The following is a 17,481-nucleotide window of genomic DNA, read 5'->3' as shown; positions in this document are numbered from 1 at the left end:
GCCACATTCATAGGTCTCCAAGCTCTCAGCTAAGGCGTTGCGTGCCAACATTCCTGCCCACAACTCAGGGGTGAATTTGAACTACTGCTGCTCTGCAGGAACTATGTCCTTTAAAATATTATAGCTAGAAACAGCATGGCCATAATCAAAATACCACTGGGAAAACTTTCAAAGTAGCTCAAAAGATGATTGGAGTGGGTTTTTAAGGCTCTTAGGGACGGAAGGAATAGTGCATGAAGATGTCCTTTTTTCCAAATTAGTCTGTAAATTTTAAGTGCTTTCTGTTTTTTACTGTGAACTTTGAGCTCTAAGTGACTTTTTTACCAACTCAAAATGTCTGGATAGTAAAGACCATATAGCATCCTTGCTGCTTATTTTTAAAGAACAATAGAGTATTTAGATTCTACTTTTACAGTGAAAGAGCTTGATTTTACTTTTGACGCCTCGTGTATTTCTTACATCTGTCAGCAATATTGTGATTTTAAATTCATATTTAATGTCCCAGAGAATATAAAAGAAAATCCACTCTCTAGTCATTTTATACATGTTCTGTGTAGTTTTTTATATACTTTATAAAAAGTGTGTGCAGTCTTTCTTATGAAGGCTTTTTCTCATCATTACTATTGAACATAAATCAACTTTATATACAACTCCACTACCGATCAAATCTTTTTTGTTACTTTCCAAACGCCAAGCTATTTTTCTTACCTTCCGTAGTTATTATTATTTTATATGTTTTATTTATTAACAATTTCCCTAAAAACTTCACTTATAGCCTTTTTTTGTTTTTTTCTCTGTTTTACTCGCAGACGTTTTTGGTTTTTTTCATTTTATAACATGAAAAACATTTTAAAAATCCAGTCTAAAATTGTGCATGGCACTAATTCCTTTGCATCTGCTACAATGAGGTATGTGCGTCAGTCACTTAGAGTTTTTCAATCATTTCATATAATTTGATTTTGTTCATAACCTCTTATTAAAGAAGGAAGTTCTTTATTGTGTATCTGGAATATAAAGATCCTCTTTTTGCTGATGTAAAGTCAGAGGTCACACTTCCTTTACATGTTTCATCTGCAACATGACTAAAGTCTTGTTAACTTAATTAGGCCTCTCACAGCAGAGTCACAACTTCTTGACATTTTTCATCTTTCACAGACTCACTTTCTTGTCTCTGCATTCTTCTGCTCATTCATTTCTGCTTTACTACAGACCATGTGAAGTCAGTAACAAAGATTCCACACAAACTCGATATGTTAGAGGAGGGACTTGGATTGTGACTGACAACTGTGACAGCACAATGCATTTAGTTGTAATCTATAACTAAAGGAGAATCAAGAATCTTGTTGATTTTTAGTTAGAAAGGGGAAATCTCAGTTTTAAATAATTCACTTTGGTATAATTCACTGCTTTATTAATGTAAGTGACTTTCAAAATAAAAGTGCTGAAGCTTTTCATAGCAGAATCTTAGGTTTATGCTGCAGGAAAGTTGCTGGGCATTTTAAAATGTTGGTTATTAAACAACAAAGGAGTTTAGATGTGCCAGGCTCTCGGACAAATTACAGCAATATAGACATGTTAATGTAAAGAAGGGAGGGAGGGAGGGATGATTAGAAACTGTGAAAGACATCCAAAATCAAAAAGCTTCTATGAGAGATTGTGTTTATCAGATCCTCACATCTGGACTTTTCCATTGTGGGAAAAACAAAACGATTTTCCACACAAACTCCAGCAAACTGAATTTTAAACATGAGTGTTAATGTGTTGGTGCTTTGTACTCTTTCAACAGCCTTTACAATGTTGTTGGAGCCATCCACAGAGGAACCGCTGACTGACCTCTGTTTACACACAGAAACAAACACTAAATCCTGTCTGTAATTAAATTCTTAACAGATTGGCAGCTCAATAAGAAAGGTCAGTTTTCAATCAGTGCGTGTCTTCCAACACTGTGAGTTTTAAGCTGTGACTGCATGTCCGCATAACAATGTTCACACATTAAAGGAACAGAAGGAAGAAGTCACGAAAGCACATTTCTCTCTAAAAACGCAAAGCTTTGTTTTTCAAAACCATACACCTGTCTTTGTCTTAAGCTTCATATTTCATGGCCTAGTATTAACAAAGATGTGTAAATACAAAACCAACGATATAAACAAAAGCAAATTTGATAACATAATTGTATTTCTTTACAATGAATGAAGCTAAAACAATAATCTGTGCACACTCAGGTAAGGCCTCTTCCTTTTAGGAGCTGATTTATGAGGTTGTTGTGTAGCAGATCCCTCCCTACTCCTGCTGCCAAGACAACAAGCTCTGGAAACAATGATTCAGAAAAACCCCAAGGACAAAAGCAGCCTATCACACAGACGGCACCCAGGAGTCCCTCACACATCCACTGAAATTTATTGCATATTGTGTGCCACTGCATAACCAGACTAACAGCACATAAAATGAAGACACCAGATACTTTTAGAGTACACCCCCAGGTACATCCCAACATCCCCATGCATGGAGGGTTTTAAAGTGTGGCTGAAAAGAAATATTACGCACAGTGAGAGCAATGGTTTCACTTTAATGTTGCAAATTTCCCCTTTAGTTCATGACCCCTTTTTTCTAATGTTTATGGCCGGGCTCCATTCCAAAGCAGGAGAGCTGTGGTAGCAGGCAAGTTCATTGGCTTTTCCACTGTGTCCGAGTTTTTTTTTTTGTATTTTTAGATATTTAATTTGTTTTCTGGGTTACCATAAAGACATTAATTGGATTAAATTAACCATATTTTCATGAACTCTGTTCTTTTCAGAGTGGTTCTGTAAACAGAAACCTAAAAGTAGATGGTAAATGTTGTACAGTGCTTTGATCAAAGCCCAAAGCACTTCACAGTTATAATTCCCCTTGACCCAACAGTTCATTTACATTTAAAATTATTAGGAGGGCTCAAATAAATGGTTGGCCCTCACATTTTCACCTCACCAAATCTGGCCCTCTATTCAGAAAGTTTGGCAGCAGCCAGACTTGGGACCTGCTAGTGAGCTACCCCCTCCTGCTGGTATGTAAAGGAATACATAGAAAACAGCTGATTTTATCCTTGGCATAGGAGAGTTGAGTGGAAAGTTGGAAGTTTGATCCAAATGACTTAAAAATGAAAAGTGTCTGTCTTTTGAGGAAATTATTGGTAACTTCGGGGCGTTGCCATTCGGTGACTCAGGTTGATAATTCAGGGTGGTTCTTTCTCCCACCTTTTTTTTGTCGCACTTACAAGGCTGGTTGAAGCTGACAGGCAGGCAGTTGGGATATTAAATGTATGTAATGCTTATCCAGTTGAAGTATGGCATTAAGGAGCATTCATAATGGTTAATTTGCCAGTTTTCTTCCCTTGACAATCCACTTTGTTTGATTGCTTGATTGATTTTAAGCAATTTCAGCAACAACAAAAAAAGTCAAAAAAGACTATAAAAATATACAGATATATCAATCTATTTTAGACATTAAGTCAAAATTTCAAAATAAAGTAAATGTAAGAAAGTGATGCTATCTTATATTGCAAAGTGTGAAATCTTATCCAAAAGTAGGTCCCGAAGTGTTAAAAAAAACTTTCATAAGTGTAAAACTAGGAAAAAGTCATTTTCGAGACGTAGTGGAGACGTAGGAGGCAGTTTCTATGTGATTATAACTGGGTTAACAGAGGTTTTATCTTCTTAGTGCTTCATTTCAGTTTTAAAGTCTTAAAAAAAACAGTTTTTAAGTGGAGGCAGCAAGCTTATATTTTCAGACGTGGGCAGCATTTTAAACTGACATGAAGGATTGCAGTCTTTGTGCTTGAAATAATGCAGGTTATCATTCAGTCCTATGGTAGGGGAAGAGGGCTGTTGGCTTCATAAGGGCTGTGATCTCGTGGGAAAAGAGCCCTCACCACTGTAACAGGTGCTTTCCAGATGTGAAGAGCCATAATGCTTGAAGAAAACTTGAGGGGGGAAGAAAGACAGAGCATTAAAAGAAACTAAATTCTGTTGTTTTGGCACTGAATCTTTTTTATTATTATTCCATGAAGACTCACAAAAGAAACACGACTGAACTGTGAAGCTATGCATGCATTAAATTAGGAAACCAGCAAAACTTTATCCATGTCAACCTGCTGGAGCTTTTTCTATCTTTTCTCTGACTAAATTTACCTTTGAAATAGCAGACGGTGGGTTTATGATGCACATTTCAGAGATTGTGGGACCACCTGCTGTTTGAAAAGTGAATAACCAGTTATTGTTAAACAGCTATTTTTAAAGGCCATATTTTTAAATTAAGTGTAAAACATCTTGATTATCTTTTGGTTTCCTTTATTTTCCATTTTTCATCATGAAAGCAGAAACCGCATGAATTTTGACTAAAATATGACAAGAAAGAATCCTAAAATCCTTCCTTAAACATTATATTCACATTCTAGTTGGTAGCAGGTCATTTTAATGAGGGAAAAGAAGTTCTTTATTTATTTCCTTTTATGAAGCAACAAAAATACAAAGACATTTACAGAATACAACATGGGTTTTGTCCAGCTCCCTTTAGCCAAAAGACTAAACTTCCAGCTGCTCTGGTCGACTCCAATGACCATATCCACATCAAGCAGTGCTCACAAATAAACTAGAAAAATTCCTCAAATTAAGGTTAAGATTTAAGAATAAAACATTCTAAATGTATTTGTTGGAATTTGTTCAGTCATCATTACAGCAAAGGGCAGTTTTGTGCTCAAACCTTTGCTTGGTTCAGCATTTTTAGCAGCTTTAGAATATAAATCTACGCAAAAAGCAGAGATTGATATTTCTAGACTTCTAGAATATCCAGTATGTATTAAAGCCAGCACTTTCTTTTTGCAATAACCCTACATCAGTTTCAGTGGGTGCTGTAGTGTACTGAGATTACACTTTCAATGCAGGGTTAGTACCTCTGTGGAAACCTGGAAATAAATAAAGACCACGGAGGTGTCCATAACCACTAACGAATAAGAGCAGGATGCCAAATTGTCCTTTCGCTTGGGTTTTTATTATTTTTATACTAATAAATCTTTTTAACAAGCTTATCCAGACTGCAAGGTGCATTTCCTGTTACATTTATCTTCTGTTAGACAGTCGCCAATAAGCTGTGGATCTATTCAAGGCCAAGCAGAAGAAGCTGGTGGAGGACTTTCATATCTTGGTTGAAGATGCTTCTACTTCTGCTGCAAACATCTTGTTCCGTTTTTTGTTTTTTACGTAATGCTTCTTACTCATCGTCCTGCTCCTCTGAGGTCAGCAAGAAACACTCGCCCACACATACAAGTGAGCCACCGTTTGGGTTATCCGCTCCCCACCGAGGGCTGGCCTATCCCACAACTCCCTGGGGCTGTAACCCGTGGTCCGGGGGAACTGTACTCTGGATAACACTGTTTTGCTAACCACTCCCAGTCCTTTGTCCACAAACATACGGAACCACAAAACACATGTACCACATTACACCCTCCCTCACTCACCCAAAGAACATGCCAAAAAAAAAGTATCTTCAAAAGGTAAAGATGAGTTTTTAACAAACAAGAGCTCACACTGCATTTTGGTTAAGGCTAACAGATCTGAAGGGATGCCTAAAATACTGTAAAACTCATTTCTATTTAGCACCAAAACGTTCCCAATTTTTCCAAATGCATTTCATCCCTTTAAAAAACAGCAGCCGGTTTGTTCATTTAAGTCAGGCTCTTCCAGATAAAGACCTCAGTGCAAATTTTCTCAGGAAATTTAGACAAAACATGAGCGAAGAGCACCACAAACAGTGTGTGGATGTCCTTGAGATTGTTTTCAAAGCACTCAGAATTCTAGTTTTTGCAAAAGAATAGAAGAATTATTTTCCAATCAAAATGGCTATTATGTGACTTAACTGTGACTAAAACCCCCCCAACATCCTGATGAACAATACCACACCTTTTCTTAGGTAACCACTTCCCTGAACAGCTTTCTTCACTAAAATGTTTCAGGAATGGGAGTAAAATCCGACAGACCTCTCTATTTTAAGCTGCTGTGGTTATTCATCATGAGTAATATTGCAAATGTGAAGATATTTGGGACATTGGCTGCTGATTAAGAGAACATTTTGTTACTTCTTCCGGTCGGATGAAGTAGAAAAGATTAACAGTGTGGCATTTTTTTGCTGATGACTAGCTGACCTTCTGGATCCTATTTGCATGATAATCCCGCATAAAAATGTCCAGTGGACTTACAACCATTAGGGTCAGACGAAAGCCTCCTTGAGATGGCTGCTAACCATTGCACAGGTTAGAAGTTGTGTCGCTCAGAGGTCAGAGCTGCAAGAAGAAGAATAAAATGTTGGGTTTACAATCTAATTTAAAAGGCTGAGGGTAAAGTGGTGCCCCTGCTCGCGGAGGATCAGACAGATTGAATGCTGAATGGTTCTGATTCTTTTATAGGATGGAAATCCATTTGGACAATTAGCTTCCACTGATCCATGCTGATCGCGGAGCATAAGCATGCTGGCTTCAACCTGTCAACCTGTCATGTCTGATTTGATATCATAAGACTCAAAGATTCCTTTGGAAAAAGAAGATTTGGCCAAGATTTGGCCATCCAATGAGTTTTCTAGGAAGAGAACTTGACCTATCCAGGATGTAGACATCACCATCCCGGAAGTCGGTGACAGTGCCCTGCTGAGTCTCCAAAGAGCAGCAGATTTCTGTCCATATGTCGTTCTCTGAAGCAGGCATTCATTTTGACAAACACTCAAAGGTCTGAGGAGCACGAAAAACGACAATTTTCATTTAAAACGAGAAGTTTTAAATTCTGTGGCTGCTTGTCAGCTGTCAAGTTAGACTGATCACTCTCACTCTCTAGTTCAAATCAGGCTTTATTGGCTCCATCTCTCACTGTTGACCGTCCAAAGCTGCTCATGAATGTTAGCACACTCATTTCCCACTAACACAGAGCTTTTCAGGACCAGTGAGGGCAGGACAGGGCCGGTTACCATAGAAACTAGTAAATCAATTTGTTTTTCAGTTCAACACAATTTGGTTAAAAATGTTGTCGAATTTCCACTTCATGGTTTTGGAGTAATGATGAGCAATACTAATATTCAATACCGACAACCTTTTCAATAAAATTTACCAATCTTCACTGATACCAATTGCTGGTAATTTCTTATTGGTGAATTTTTTCTGAAGCATATATTTAATCTTAAAAACAAATATCAAAAACTGGCCAGGTAACAACTTTATTGTGCAAGGTTAAAAATATAACAACTGTTCTTTCTAAAATCACTTATTCAGGCCATGCTGTGTTGTTGTATAGTGTAACACACACAACTCGTGGCACCTCTGGTCATGTGACTGAGGAAAAACTCCTTTAATAACCAAAAGTAAGTACCGGTATGTTCTACATTGAAATCTATACGATTTTTAAAATGTGTTCCTATTTAAACGTTTGATTTGACATTTAAGTTTTGCTGTTTTTAACATTTCCTTTACAAAATTGATAATCTATCAAATAAATTTGAAATTAGAATAAGTTGTCATGTTCTCAGCTTATACCGCTCCAAAATGAGCGGCTCAACTTGGACAGACTTTAAGAAGAAGCTTATGGAGATCACCAGGAAGTGAACCCAACTCCACCTTTTTGCTGTTTTCTGCTGGTCAGGGGGTGCATCAGCCAACACAACACAGCTTCTTCAAACTTCTTCAAAGACAAAGGGAACTTTGGTTTGGTAGATTTCTAGCTACTTCCTCAGCATAAGGTGTATTCAAAAACCGTCAGGACATATTTTTGTTCATGAAAATGGGCAAAATGACACCTTCTATGTATATATGCCCAGGACCAGTTAATAAATGACTTTCCAACACCACTTTCTTTTTTTTAAAACACCAGAATCTGTTTGGGAAAAACAGTTTTTGGGTTCTGCGTCAAAACACTCACAGCTCTAAATGCGGCTGTAAAGTTTTGTCAGTTGGTTAATTCATCACTGAAACACAGACCTCATGTCATGGTGGATAAAAGTCTTGAAAACAAAAAGAATCTCAAACAGAAGCATTTCCGTGCTTTGGCATGAAGCCCCTCATCTGGTTTTAATAATGCCCCCCCACCCCCAAGCTTGATCCTCCTGGAGTCCACCTCCAGATGCTGGACATTCCAATTTCTCGTCCACCAACATTCCTGAAAAAACTACACACATGCATTCACACACAAATGCACCAAAAGGGAAGTTAAAAGGTGTCCCAGAGGGGAAAGTGTGGCTCAAAACGTGTGGTGAGGTGTGTAAGGAGGGAGGGGGACTTCTCTTTGAACTTTATTCATCCAAAAATGTGTTTAAACAGACCAAAATGATTTTTTCCCCTTAGAGTTAACCATCTGTATTTAGTTGCAGCTTGCTTAGATTGCAAACCAAATCAAACAGGTTGTTTTTTTTTGATCACTTAATAGGTACACCTTGCTAGCATTGGGTTGGACCCCCTTTTGCCTTCAGAACGGCCTTTATCGTGGTGGCATTGATTCAACAAGATACTGGAAAAATTCCTCAGAGAGTTTGGTCCATGCTGACATGACAGCATCACGCAGTTGCTGCAGATTTAACGGCTGCACATCCATGATGCCAATTTCCCGTTCCACCACATCTCATTCCACCAGGTGCTTGATGGGGGATTCTTCTATTGTTTCTGCCATGTGATTGGCTGATAAAATTTGTATTAATGAGCAGTTGGACAGATATGCCTAATAAAGTGGTGTGTGTGTGTGTGTATATACACATACATGTTTGTCTTTATGTTCCTTTACTTTTCTTTTCCAATCAATTCACAATTAATTCTTCTAAATTTGATATGTCTATGAATATTTCTCTTTTGATCTACTTTTGTTTTGTTTGAAATAAACCAATTCCAGATTTAAACCATAATGTCTTCAAATACTCTGCAGCCGTATGACAGCATAGCTAAAATAGAACAGTCATGCTGTGAGCCCCGCCTCCACTGAGCATGTCTGTTATTGTAGCTGAAGTCGGATCCCTCCTGTCCGCTTCTGGTCCAAATCGCAGCTTCCTGTAAGCGCGCACAGAGTCGGCAGGGCCTGACGCGCTCAGTTTCCTGAACATTCGCACGATGAATTAATCCTGACCTGAAACTGAAAGCCGACATGTCTGTATTCTCCCAATCCTCCTGATTTCACAATTTCAGTGCTCTGAGGGACCGGTGACATCACTGAGGAGGAGGAGGAGGAAGATCCATCATATCACAGATAATTGGTCACTTATTTCTCAACTTCCACCACGCAACCCGGCTTCAGTCGTCACACTTCCACGTGCTCCCTGCACAGACCTCAGACAGAGAGCTCCTTCATCCTCTTCGCTGAAAATCTAGATTCCATAACAAAGCTTAATGCAAACAAGAAAACACGTGTGGCTCCTTTTAGCAGCTCATCACCAACCACACCTCAGGGGTCAAACATCAATGCAAAAATATTCAACTGTAAATATATTTTTACGTTTAGCTCAAACTTTATGCTACGATCACAGAAAGGATGACAGTAATAAACGTATTAAAGATTGAATGAAGCAATCATTACTCAAACACAAGTTCATTTGTCTTAACTCAAGCAATTAACCACTTTTTTTTTACCTGATACCTTTATTGACACCAAACATTGAACAAAGAAAGTAAATGAAACTTCAAAAAAGTTTCCATAGATGTTCAATGGTGTGAAAAACACGTCCATGTTTGACCCCACCTTAGTGTTGACATTCTGTGCGTTATGACCCGACTTTTTCTGCTGAGTCTTGAATCGAACTTTAAAAGCATTTGAAACCAGTTCATCCTCCCAGTAAACCAGCCAGGAAACCAACAGCTTCTCTGGAAAGCTTCATCAACACCTAATGTAAATACGGCATGCAGGTATGGGACGACCGTTTAGCACGTCTACACGAAAAACACAAGTCTCCAACAATCAGGACAGTGCAAAGATAACTTCTAAGCTGATGTCTCACTGCCACCTACTGGACACTTAGAGGATTGACATGTAAATGGCACAGGAGAAGGTTACTTCAGAAATAAACACCTGTGTGTACCTGCCTGAGTTATAGTCCAGAAGAAACGTGAGCAGCTGAAGAATAACAAAAATGAACATTTATTTAAATAGGCTTTAAATCTTTTGGGGAAAATAATTAAAATATGTTAGCGCAATAACGTTTTTAAGTTGTTACAAGCTTAGATCTGCTCTGCTTCTTGAAAAAAAAAAAGGATTTTCTACATCAATAAGACAATTTTATTCTGAAATGACAAATACATTAGAAATCTGAACCTTAGATTGGACATTCTCTTCCTGCAAAGAAACTTTGGTCTTATGGGCTCTGTCATAAAAACCTGATTTCAAATGAAGCGTTTTCTTAAAGTATTTATCCTTAAGTCATCTGAGGAAGAATTTTTCCTAACCTGCCTAACCGTTATGCACAGTATCTCTGCTAAGCTTTAGGATCATTGGGAAACTTCTCCTGAAGAAGTTCTCTGAAAACCACCAGTTAGCTTGAACAAAATCACAAATGGCAAGTGTTTGTTTGGCCCGTCACATCAGAAATAACTTTATTATGCAAACTGCAGTAAAACTACAACAAGACAGTTAGTCAGAACAGATAAAACGGGTGACCTCACATCCTTACACTTCAAGAAATTCAAATAAAAAGGGTAAAGATGTGCGGCGAGTTCTGAAAATTCTCATGAGTTACTCCTCTGCATATTTTGTATAGTTTTCAAGAACTTTACAGATAATACAAGCCGTTTAACATTTCCAGTAATAAAAAGTTGAAGCAGAAAGAGTGAAGCAAACAATGAAGGAGAAAAAAATAACAGTTTCAAACCTGCAGAAGATGAAACACAAAAAGAAAGACGTTCAAATGAACGAGTTCCCCATCGCTGCTGCTGAGAGTAAAACACTGTTTAAAGCGCTGGTTCCAGCTTAGAGCAGGGAAACCTTCCTTCCAATGTCAACTTTTTCTCAAACTGGAGCTGTGATGTTAGAAAGGATGAAGGAAGCCAACACTGACAGGGGTAATGGAGGTGTGCAGACGCTTTCTAAGAACGATGGAGACGCCATGAAACATCCAGACCTAAACACAGTTATGTTTGACGTGCAGATTAATGCGGAGCAAGTCCAGCTTTTACGATCAGATGTGTCAAAAAAGGCAGAAATGAGGACAATGTACTTGTCCCTAATCAGCACCTATTATGGAAATGTTGGTCATATGATTATACACATTTTCTGACCACACTGAGGTTTGAGCGTTTAGAACTTCTTTACTGCATGACGATGGAATATGAAAACTGAATCGTATGGCTTTTATTGTTCTATTGCAATCCATGGTGCTGTTTTGTTAGGCTTTAAACTTATGACAGCAGATGCGCTTCTCAAACTTTAGATAACACTGAATCAGTGAGTTTGGGGTCAAATCAGGATCAGCTTAGTGAATGAAAAACCAGATTGTGAAAAGTTAAAAGGACGCATTACAAACTTGATGGAAAAATTGGAAATTCAAAAACAATTATTTCAAACTTAAATGAAATGAAAAAAAAAATGAAATTTTGAAACTTAAAATTGAAAAAAACTAAGAGTGTTGCCCCAAAAAGTGTTTGTTTGTAAAAGCTGCTGTTTAGTATTTTCAACGTGTTTTTATGTGTGCGTTTTTTCCCTCATTTTGTTTTATTTGGCAACAGTTATAAGTTTATAGTTTTTTTTTTTATTCAAGTCTTAAATCTACAATTGTTTTTTTCAAACAAATATTTCTTTTGCGGGTTTTTTATTAGCAATATCTTTAGTTTACAATATTTACTTTCAATTTGAAAGCTGCTTTTAAATTTTTAAACTTGTCAAATTAAAAGGATCTTTTTTTCTAACTTAGTATTTTTATTTTTTCTTTCTTTAAGCGGATTCTGATTTGACCCTATAGATGAGGGGAAAAATAAAATAAAAATACAAACAAGAGCGACCCTCGACCAAACATGACACATGATCTCAAACCCTGCAGTCTGTGGTAACACACACAAAAACAACATGAAGGTCAACTTTTGCAGTAATTTGAGGTCATTAACATTATGTAAACATTTGCATACCTGCTGTAAGGGGGCGGAGCTTATCCGCTGTCAAAAACAGCCTCACTGTCAAAGTAAAACACTTAACAGCAGCTCTAACCCCAAGTTAATGCAAACATGCTCATTTATATGAACTGATCAAACCAAACTAACTGTTTTAGCAGCTTATTACAAACTTTTCAGAAGTTTCTATTTGTTTGTTGTCTCAGGTTGAGAGGACCCGCCTGCTCATAACTCCATTTGCCTGCAATTCTTTTTTTCCAAACAAATATTCCTGAAACCAGATTTTATAGACAAGAACATGTTTGCATTAACAAAATACGACATGAAAACTTTAGGAAGCTTAAAGGTCTCAAAAGAAATTCTAACTTTTGACAGCTTCATTTCTCTGAAGAAAAGTGACCAATTTTACTGTTTGTTAACACTTATAAGCCACCATATTAGTTACACATCCTTGCCTGCACATTGCTTAGCCAATCACAGAGCAGCATTGTGATGCCTTTAGACTGACTGGCTGCTTCCTTTGCTTTAATGCAGTTTGGCAGATATACTATTATAGTGTTTATATTTGCAGCCCTCTGGTGTATCTATGAAAAGTGATTAAAATGCAAAAGTTTTGGATTTAAATGTTTTTTTTCCTTCAAACTTGTTAACATTTACCTGCTCAAAAAGGCCTCAAGTGGAAAGAAAGTTGAACAGCATAGAGAAGAAAATGGCCCCGCCCAATCACATGGGTCCCAACGCAGATGTCAGCGAGGATAGCCCGACCTGCAGCCCAGGCTCTCCTGCACGCCTGCAGCCTCAGTGCTGACTACTCTCCACGTTAAAACAAAGTGGCTAAGGCATTTCTAAAGACTGGTTGGTGTGCGTGTGGACGTTATCAGAAGCAGAAAGGGATAATTCGGCGAATAATGAAGGCGTGTTTGCGGGCTGTCTGAACTGGGAGCCAGATTAAGCCGTTATGTGCTCGGGGTGTGGAGCCATGCTACAGATAAAATCAACTAGAGGCACATTTTAGAGAACCTAATTAACTAGATAACAAGACATTACCTTCTAAAAGGATTAACAGAGATTTTGAAAGCAATGCACCCTAAAAAGCTAATGGTTGAAGGCGGGTAGGAATGCTAGGAGATGCTGGAATGTGGTCATGAATGCCTGGAGCAACAGCAGCATGGAATGACTGACTGTAATGACTGAGAGAAACGCCACTGTGGCTCAAATCTGAGGTGAAACTGGACCTGACCAGATGTGGTTCTCACATGTGCAGATGTGTGTGTGTGTGGGGGGGGGGGGGGGGGGGGGGGCAGTTGCTTTGGTGAGGCTTCAAAACCAGAAAGGTGACTGGGAGGGGGAGGTCTCCTTCGTGGTCCGAGATTAATTAAGAGGTCATGTTCTTTGTGCCGACTATCTGCTCTTCATCCACGGCTTTCAACACAGAGACCTGGAAAATGGAAAAAAATAGAGCTAAAATGTTTTAATAAACTTGTTATATGAATCTTGTTCATGAAAGTTAAAGAAAAAAAACAACTTCTGGAGATCTTAAAGTGATGAACAAGATTACAGTTAATCTCAGTCTACAGCAGTGGATTTCTAAATCTGAGGGTGATGTTTGAGCGTTCTTCACATCAACTCTTACCATGAACAGCTCTCCATTGCTGATCTTCTTGATGATTTCTTTGCCCAAATCCCCTTCAGGCACTTTGAGATCCTCCCTGGTTTCTCCGTTGTCATCCATGAGCGACAAGAAACCATCTGAGACATCGATCGCCTGCATTTGCAATGGGTTCAAAAGAAAAACAGAAGTGGAACAAAATCTCAGACAAGACTGAAACAAATCAAGCAGCTCGGTTTGTTGCTGAACGTGAGAGTGAATGTCTTATGTGGGTTTCCTGGATGAGCCGCTTCTCTCTCATCAAGTTTAGGAAAGGAAACCCATCAAAACTTTAAACATTTGTGCTTCAAAGATGGACAACTTTTGTTTCCAAGCAACCATAAAGAGAAGAAAGACATTTTTACAAGTGTTATTACTCTTTAAGAACTGCTACAAAAAATAAATAGATAAATGTTACGACTGATTTAAAACAAAACTTCTGCTGAGAAATAAATCTATAAATTATAAAACAAAAACAGGCACATAATCTAAGCACAGTATTATGAATTTGTATAAAGTGTGCTTTTAGGTGGTGTAGCTATTTTTATCCTGTTTCGGGTAACATTTTAGCATTTACCGAAGAGTGTGTTGATGTACGATGGGTCTGTCACCGAAAAAAAACCAAACAACAAATAAAATGAATAAGAATTCAAATGCAACTTTTATTCCGCCCCTTTGACGAACAATCCTGAATTTAAGTCAGCCTATAAAAATAACTTACAACTCTGATAAATCTCCATCAGATACAGAGTCGCACATCAGCAAAGGCTTAATCTCACATACTGAGGAACTTTAGGTGGTTTCCATAACGCTAACAGAGTGTAGGTGCTGCTCCAACACATCTCCAGCATGCGTAGGATGCAGACGGCAGTAACAGTAATATAATTCAGCTGGACTCATGGCTCCCTGCCCTTAAAGACAAGGCCCTGGGGGCTGGACCCCTCTTTTAAATGATGGCTTCAGAAAGAAACAATGTAAATGACATTAATTCAAATATTCAAATGATTCATGTATTAGGGAACACGTAAAAAAATCAAGGCACACTGGGACAGAAGTTAAGTGGATCTTCAAAGATAAATTAGAACTTCTATCTTAGCCACTTTCTGTTTTGCCGTTTCTACAGATTTTGTGTAACAAATCAGAAAAATGGCCAAAACCAGGCGAAACGATTTATAGCTGCACTATTTTTCCAAGAACAGCTCATCCATGGCACAAAAAGACAGAATGTTTTATTTATATTTGAAACATAAATAACTAATAATCAAAGCATAAAATCATTTATAAGATTTACCGGTAATCGGAACTATACACCATTTTTAGAGAGTAAAATCTGACCTGGTAATCTTTCCTTATCACATTTGGAACATCCATGTTGTGAGTAGATGGGCAGATATCTTCATACTTCTTCTGAGTAAAGATGTCGAGTCCAGTAAGGTGCACCTGAGAGCAAAAGCTGATAAGTTTTTACTTAAAAACCACTGAAAACACAACATTTAAGATCCTAAAGTCCCAATTAGAGGACTTAACGCTTACCTTAGCATGGCCATGCTTGCCCGTCTTTGAGGTAGTCATTTCGACTATTTTACAGGGACGTCCTTTTAACATGACAAAGCCATTCTTTCTCAGTGCAGAACACTGCATGGGGAACGTTGTTGATGCCCCAGCATCTGCAGTGGAGAAGTCGTCATCTGCCATGATGTGCCACGGGCTGCTCAATATAATGAAGCAAGAGCCAAAAAAGAAACCATTTATCATGATGGATAAACTCAAGATGCATTTCCTTATGATAAATGCGAATGGTCCATTAAGGATACGACATTTTAACATGAATAATTTAAACTTTTACATTAGAAAAACATTAAAATAAAACTAATAAAGAGATTTAAAAGGTAAGGCGTTGTTGAATGGTACAACTAACCTGACAACCCCGGATTATAGTAAGTTTGCCGAAAGTTTTTGTTCCAACTCTATTTAAACATGCAAAACTACAATCAAAGGCACTGTAGTCTAAACGTTTTATAAAGCTCACTTGTAATGGTAATGTAGCAACACCCGAAACACATTTCTAAGGAAACTTTCAAAAGTGAGGATCAACTCTTAATGAATCGGTGCGACTGCGAGCGACTTATTTTCTGTACACTCACTGTTTTAAGTTACCGGTATCCAGTAAAGTAGTAAGTAAAGTAACCTGGTAATGGGAAAAATGAAAATCAGGATGGATTTTTGCCATGTATGTAATGCTGGTTGTAGCCATCAAAAACAAAACTTTAGATACTAGCATGCCTTTATTTAAAACTACTTTCGAAACAGTTTGAATGCTTAAGTTAGCTAACAGCAGCTAGGTAACTTAAGCTAGGAAGCAGGAAAGATATCTGCCTTGCGAGCCTTACGAGGTCACTGAGTCGGAGCAGATCAGCATCCAACACGTCAGCTTACACAAGTGAAGTAGCTTCACGTTCCCACCCCAAACACTGCCACGCGATCTCAGTTAGCAAACACATCGCATCGACTACTAGCCGAGGCTAAAGCTAGCTAAACCAGTACTACTCTTTGACTGATAAAAATAAACATTGTTACCGCTTGTTTAGAGACAAGAAAGAAAATTTCAGTTTCTGAAGCATCGAAAACTAAGGTATGATTTGTTTTTCATGTAAAATAGAGTAAAATGACACAAACTTATTAACAAACTTTTAACGTTCAGCGGTCTGCTCACCTTCAGTCTTGCGTTTGCTGGCGGAGCGGGTGAGTGCGCATGCGTGAGAGACCCCGCAAGATCTGCAAGCGCATCTTGTAGTTTGCGCTCCACCCTAAACTCCGCAAAATTAGTCTAGTTGTTTTTTTTTTTGCGTTTGGATATCAAACCATGTTTAAATGGTCGTTCTGAGGCAATGCAACCACCAAAATGCGCCAAATAAAACAAAAAACTGGATGCTATGAAATTAGCGTGTTTCTTTATATTGCCTTTAAAAAAACTTTATTGAATATGAACACATTTACAGAACAAATAAAGACAAGTGTAACCAATATCAATTATCATAATTATTTACACACAATAATTACACCACGGGCGATGTGAATAAGGAATGACCAGTTAACAAATGGACAACAGAAAATAAGAACAATTAAACAAGAGAAAAAATTAAATTCCACTGTTTGAGATGCTTTGGGAGCATGACTATTTTTGAGTGTCATAAAAATCGATAAAATTCAGCAATAAATCCCCCAAATTTTGGATAAATCCTTTTTACTCTGCATTTATGTTAAAACTTTTATTTGAAAAAGAAATAACAATATTTTGAAGTATGTTTGAAGTTTGTGCCACTATTATTTTTTTTATTTTCTATTCAATAAAATAACAACAAAAAATGCAGGGTCAATCTTTGATTCTGGAACAACCCTATAGCACAAAATACTTTTGTCAAATCTAGCTGTTTTTAATAAAACTAAATGACAGGTGAATTTGGAATGCTGGAAGTCAGTCAATCTATTGGTCTTTCTCAACTTGGATGTAAAAATCATTCATATCAATTTACATAATCTTTTGAACACTTATGATATCAAAGGATAATTACCTGGAATCCAGAGGTTTGCATCCATTTAATTAATTATTTTTTGTTCAGTCTAGTTATATCACATCGTCAATAGGGGGTGCTGTAGACGTCACACAGTTTTTAAAACAAGGCATCACACTTGACTGTAAAGCTGCTTTTCCATAAACTGGGTAATTGAATTTTCTTTAACTGTCAGAATA

At 37.7% G+C, this 17,481-nt stretch overlaps 1 protein-coding gene across 2 annotated transcripts; it reads right to left on the bottom strand.

Moving 5' to 3' along the window:
- Positions 1–10,546: 10,546 nt before the first annotated feature.
- On the bottom strand, positions 10,547–16,689 carry eif5a2 (eukaryotic translation initiation factor 5A2). Of its 2 annotated transcripts, none has more exons than XM_004082162.5 (5): positions 16,444–16,689; positions 15,264–15,438; positions 15,066–15,170; positions 13,716–13,847; positions 10,547–13,520 (listed from the first exon to the last, which is right to left on the bottom strand). In XM_004082162.5, exons 2-5 carry the CDS (start codon positions 15,423–15,425, stop codon positions 13,458–13,460), a joined length of 462 nt encoding a protein of 153 aa, XP_004082210.1. In that variant the 5' UTR covers positions 15,426–15,438; positions 16,444–16,689; the 3' UTR covers positions 10,547–13,457. The 2 variants fall into 2 exon arrangements, with proteins under 2 accessions (XP_004082210.1, XP_078796984.1); XM_078940858.1 differs by lacking the exon at positions 16,444–16,689 and adding an exon at positions 16,121–16,164.
- Positions 16,690–17,481: the final 792 nt, after the last annotated feature.

Source organism: Oryzias latipes, chromosome 22 (assembly GCF_053564925.1).
Source record: "Oryzias latipes strain Hd-rR chromosome 22, Olatipes_Hd-rR_3.1".
Taxonomy (NCBI): Eukaryota; Metazoa; Chordata; class Actinopteri; order Beloniformes; family Adrianichthyidae; genus Oryzias; species Oryzias latipes.
The sequence above is the reverse complement of the archived record's forward strand: the minus strand, read 5'-3'. Positions and strand labels throughout refer to the sequence as shown.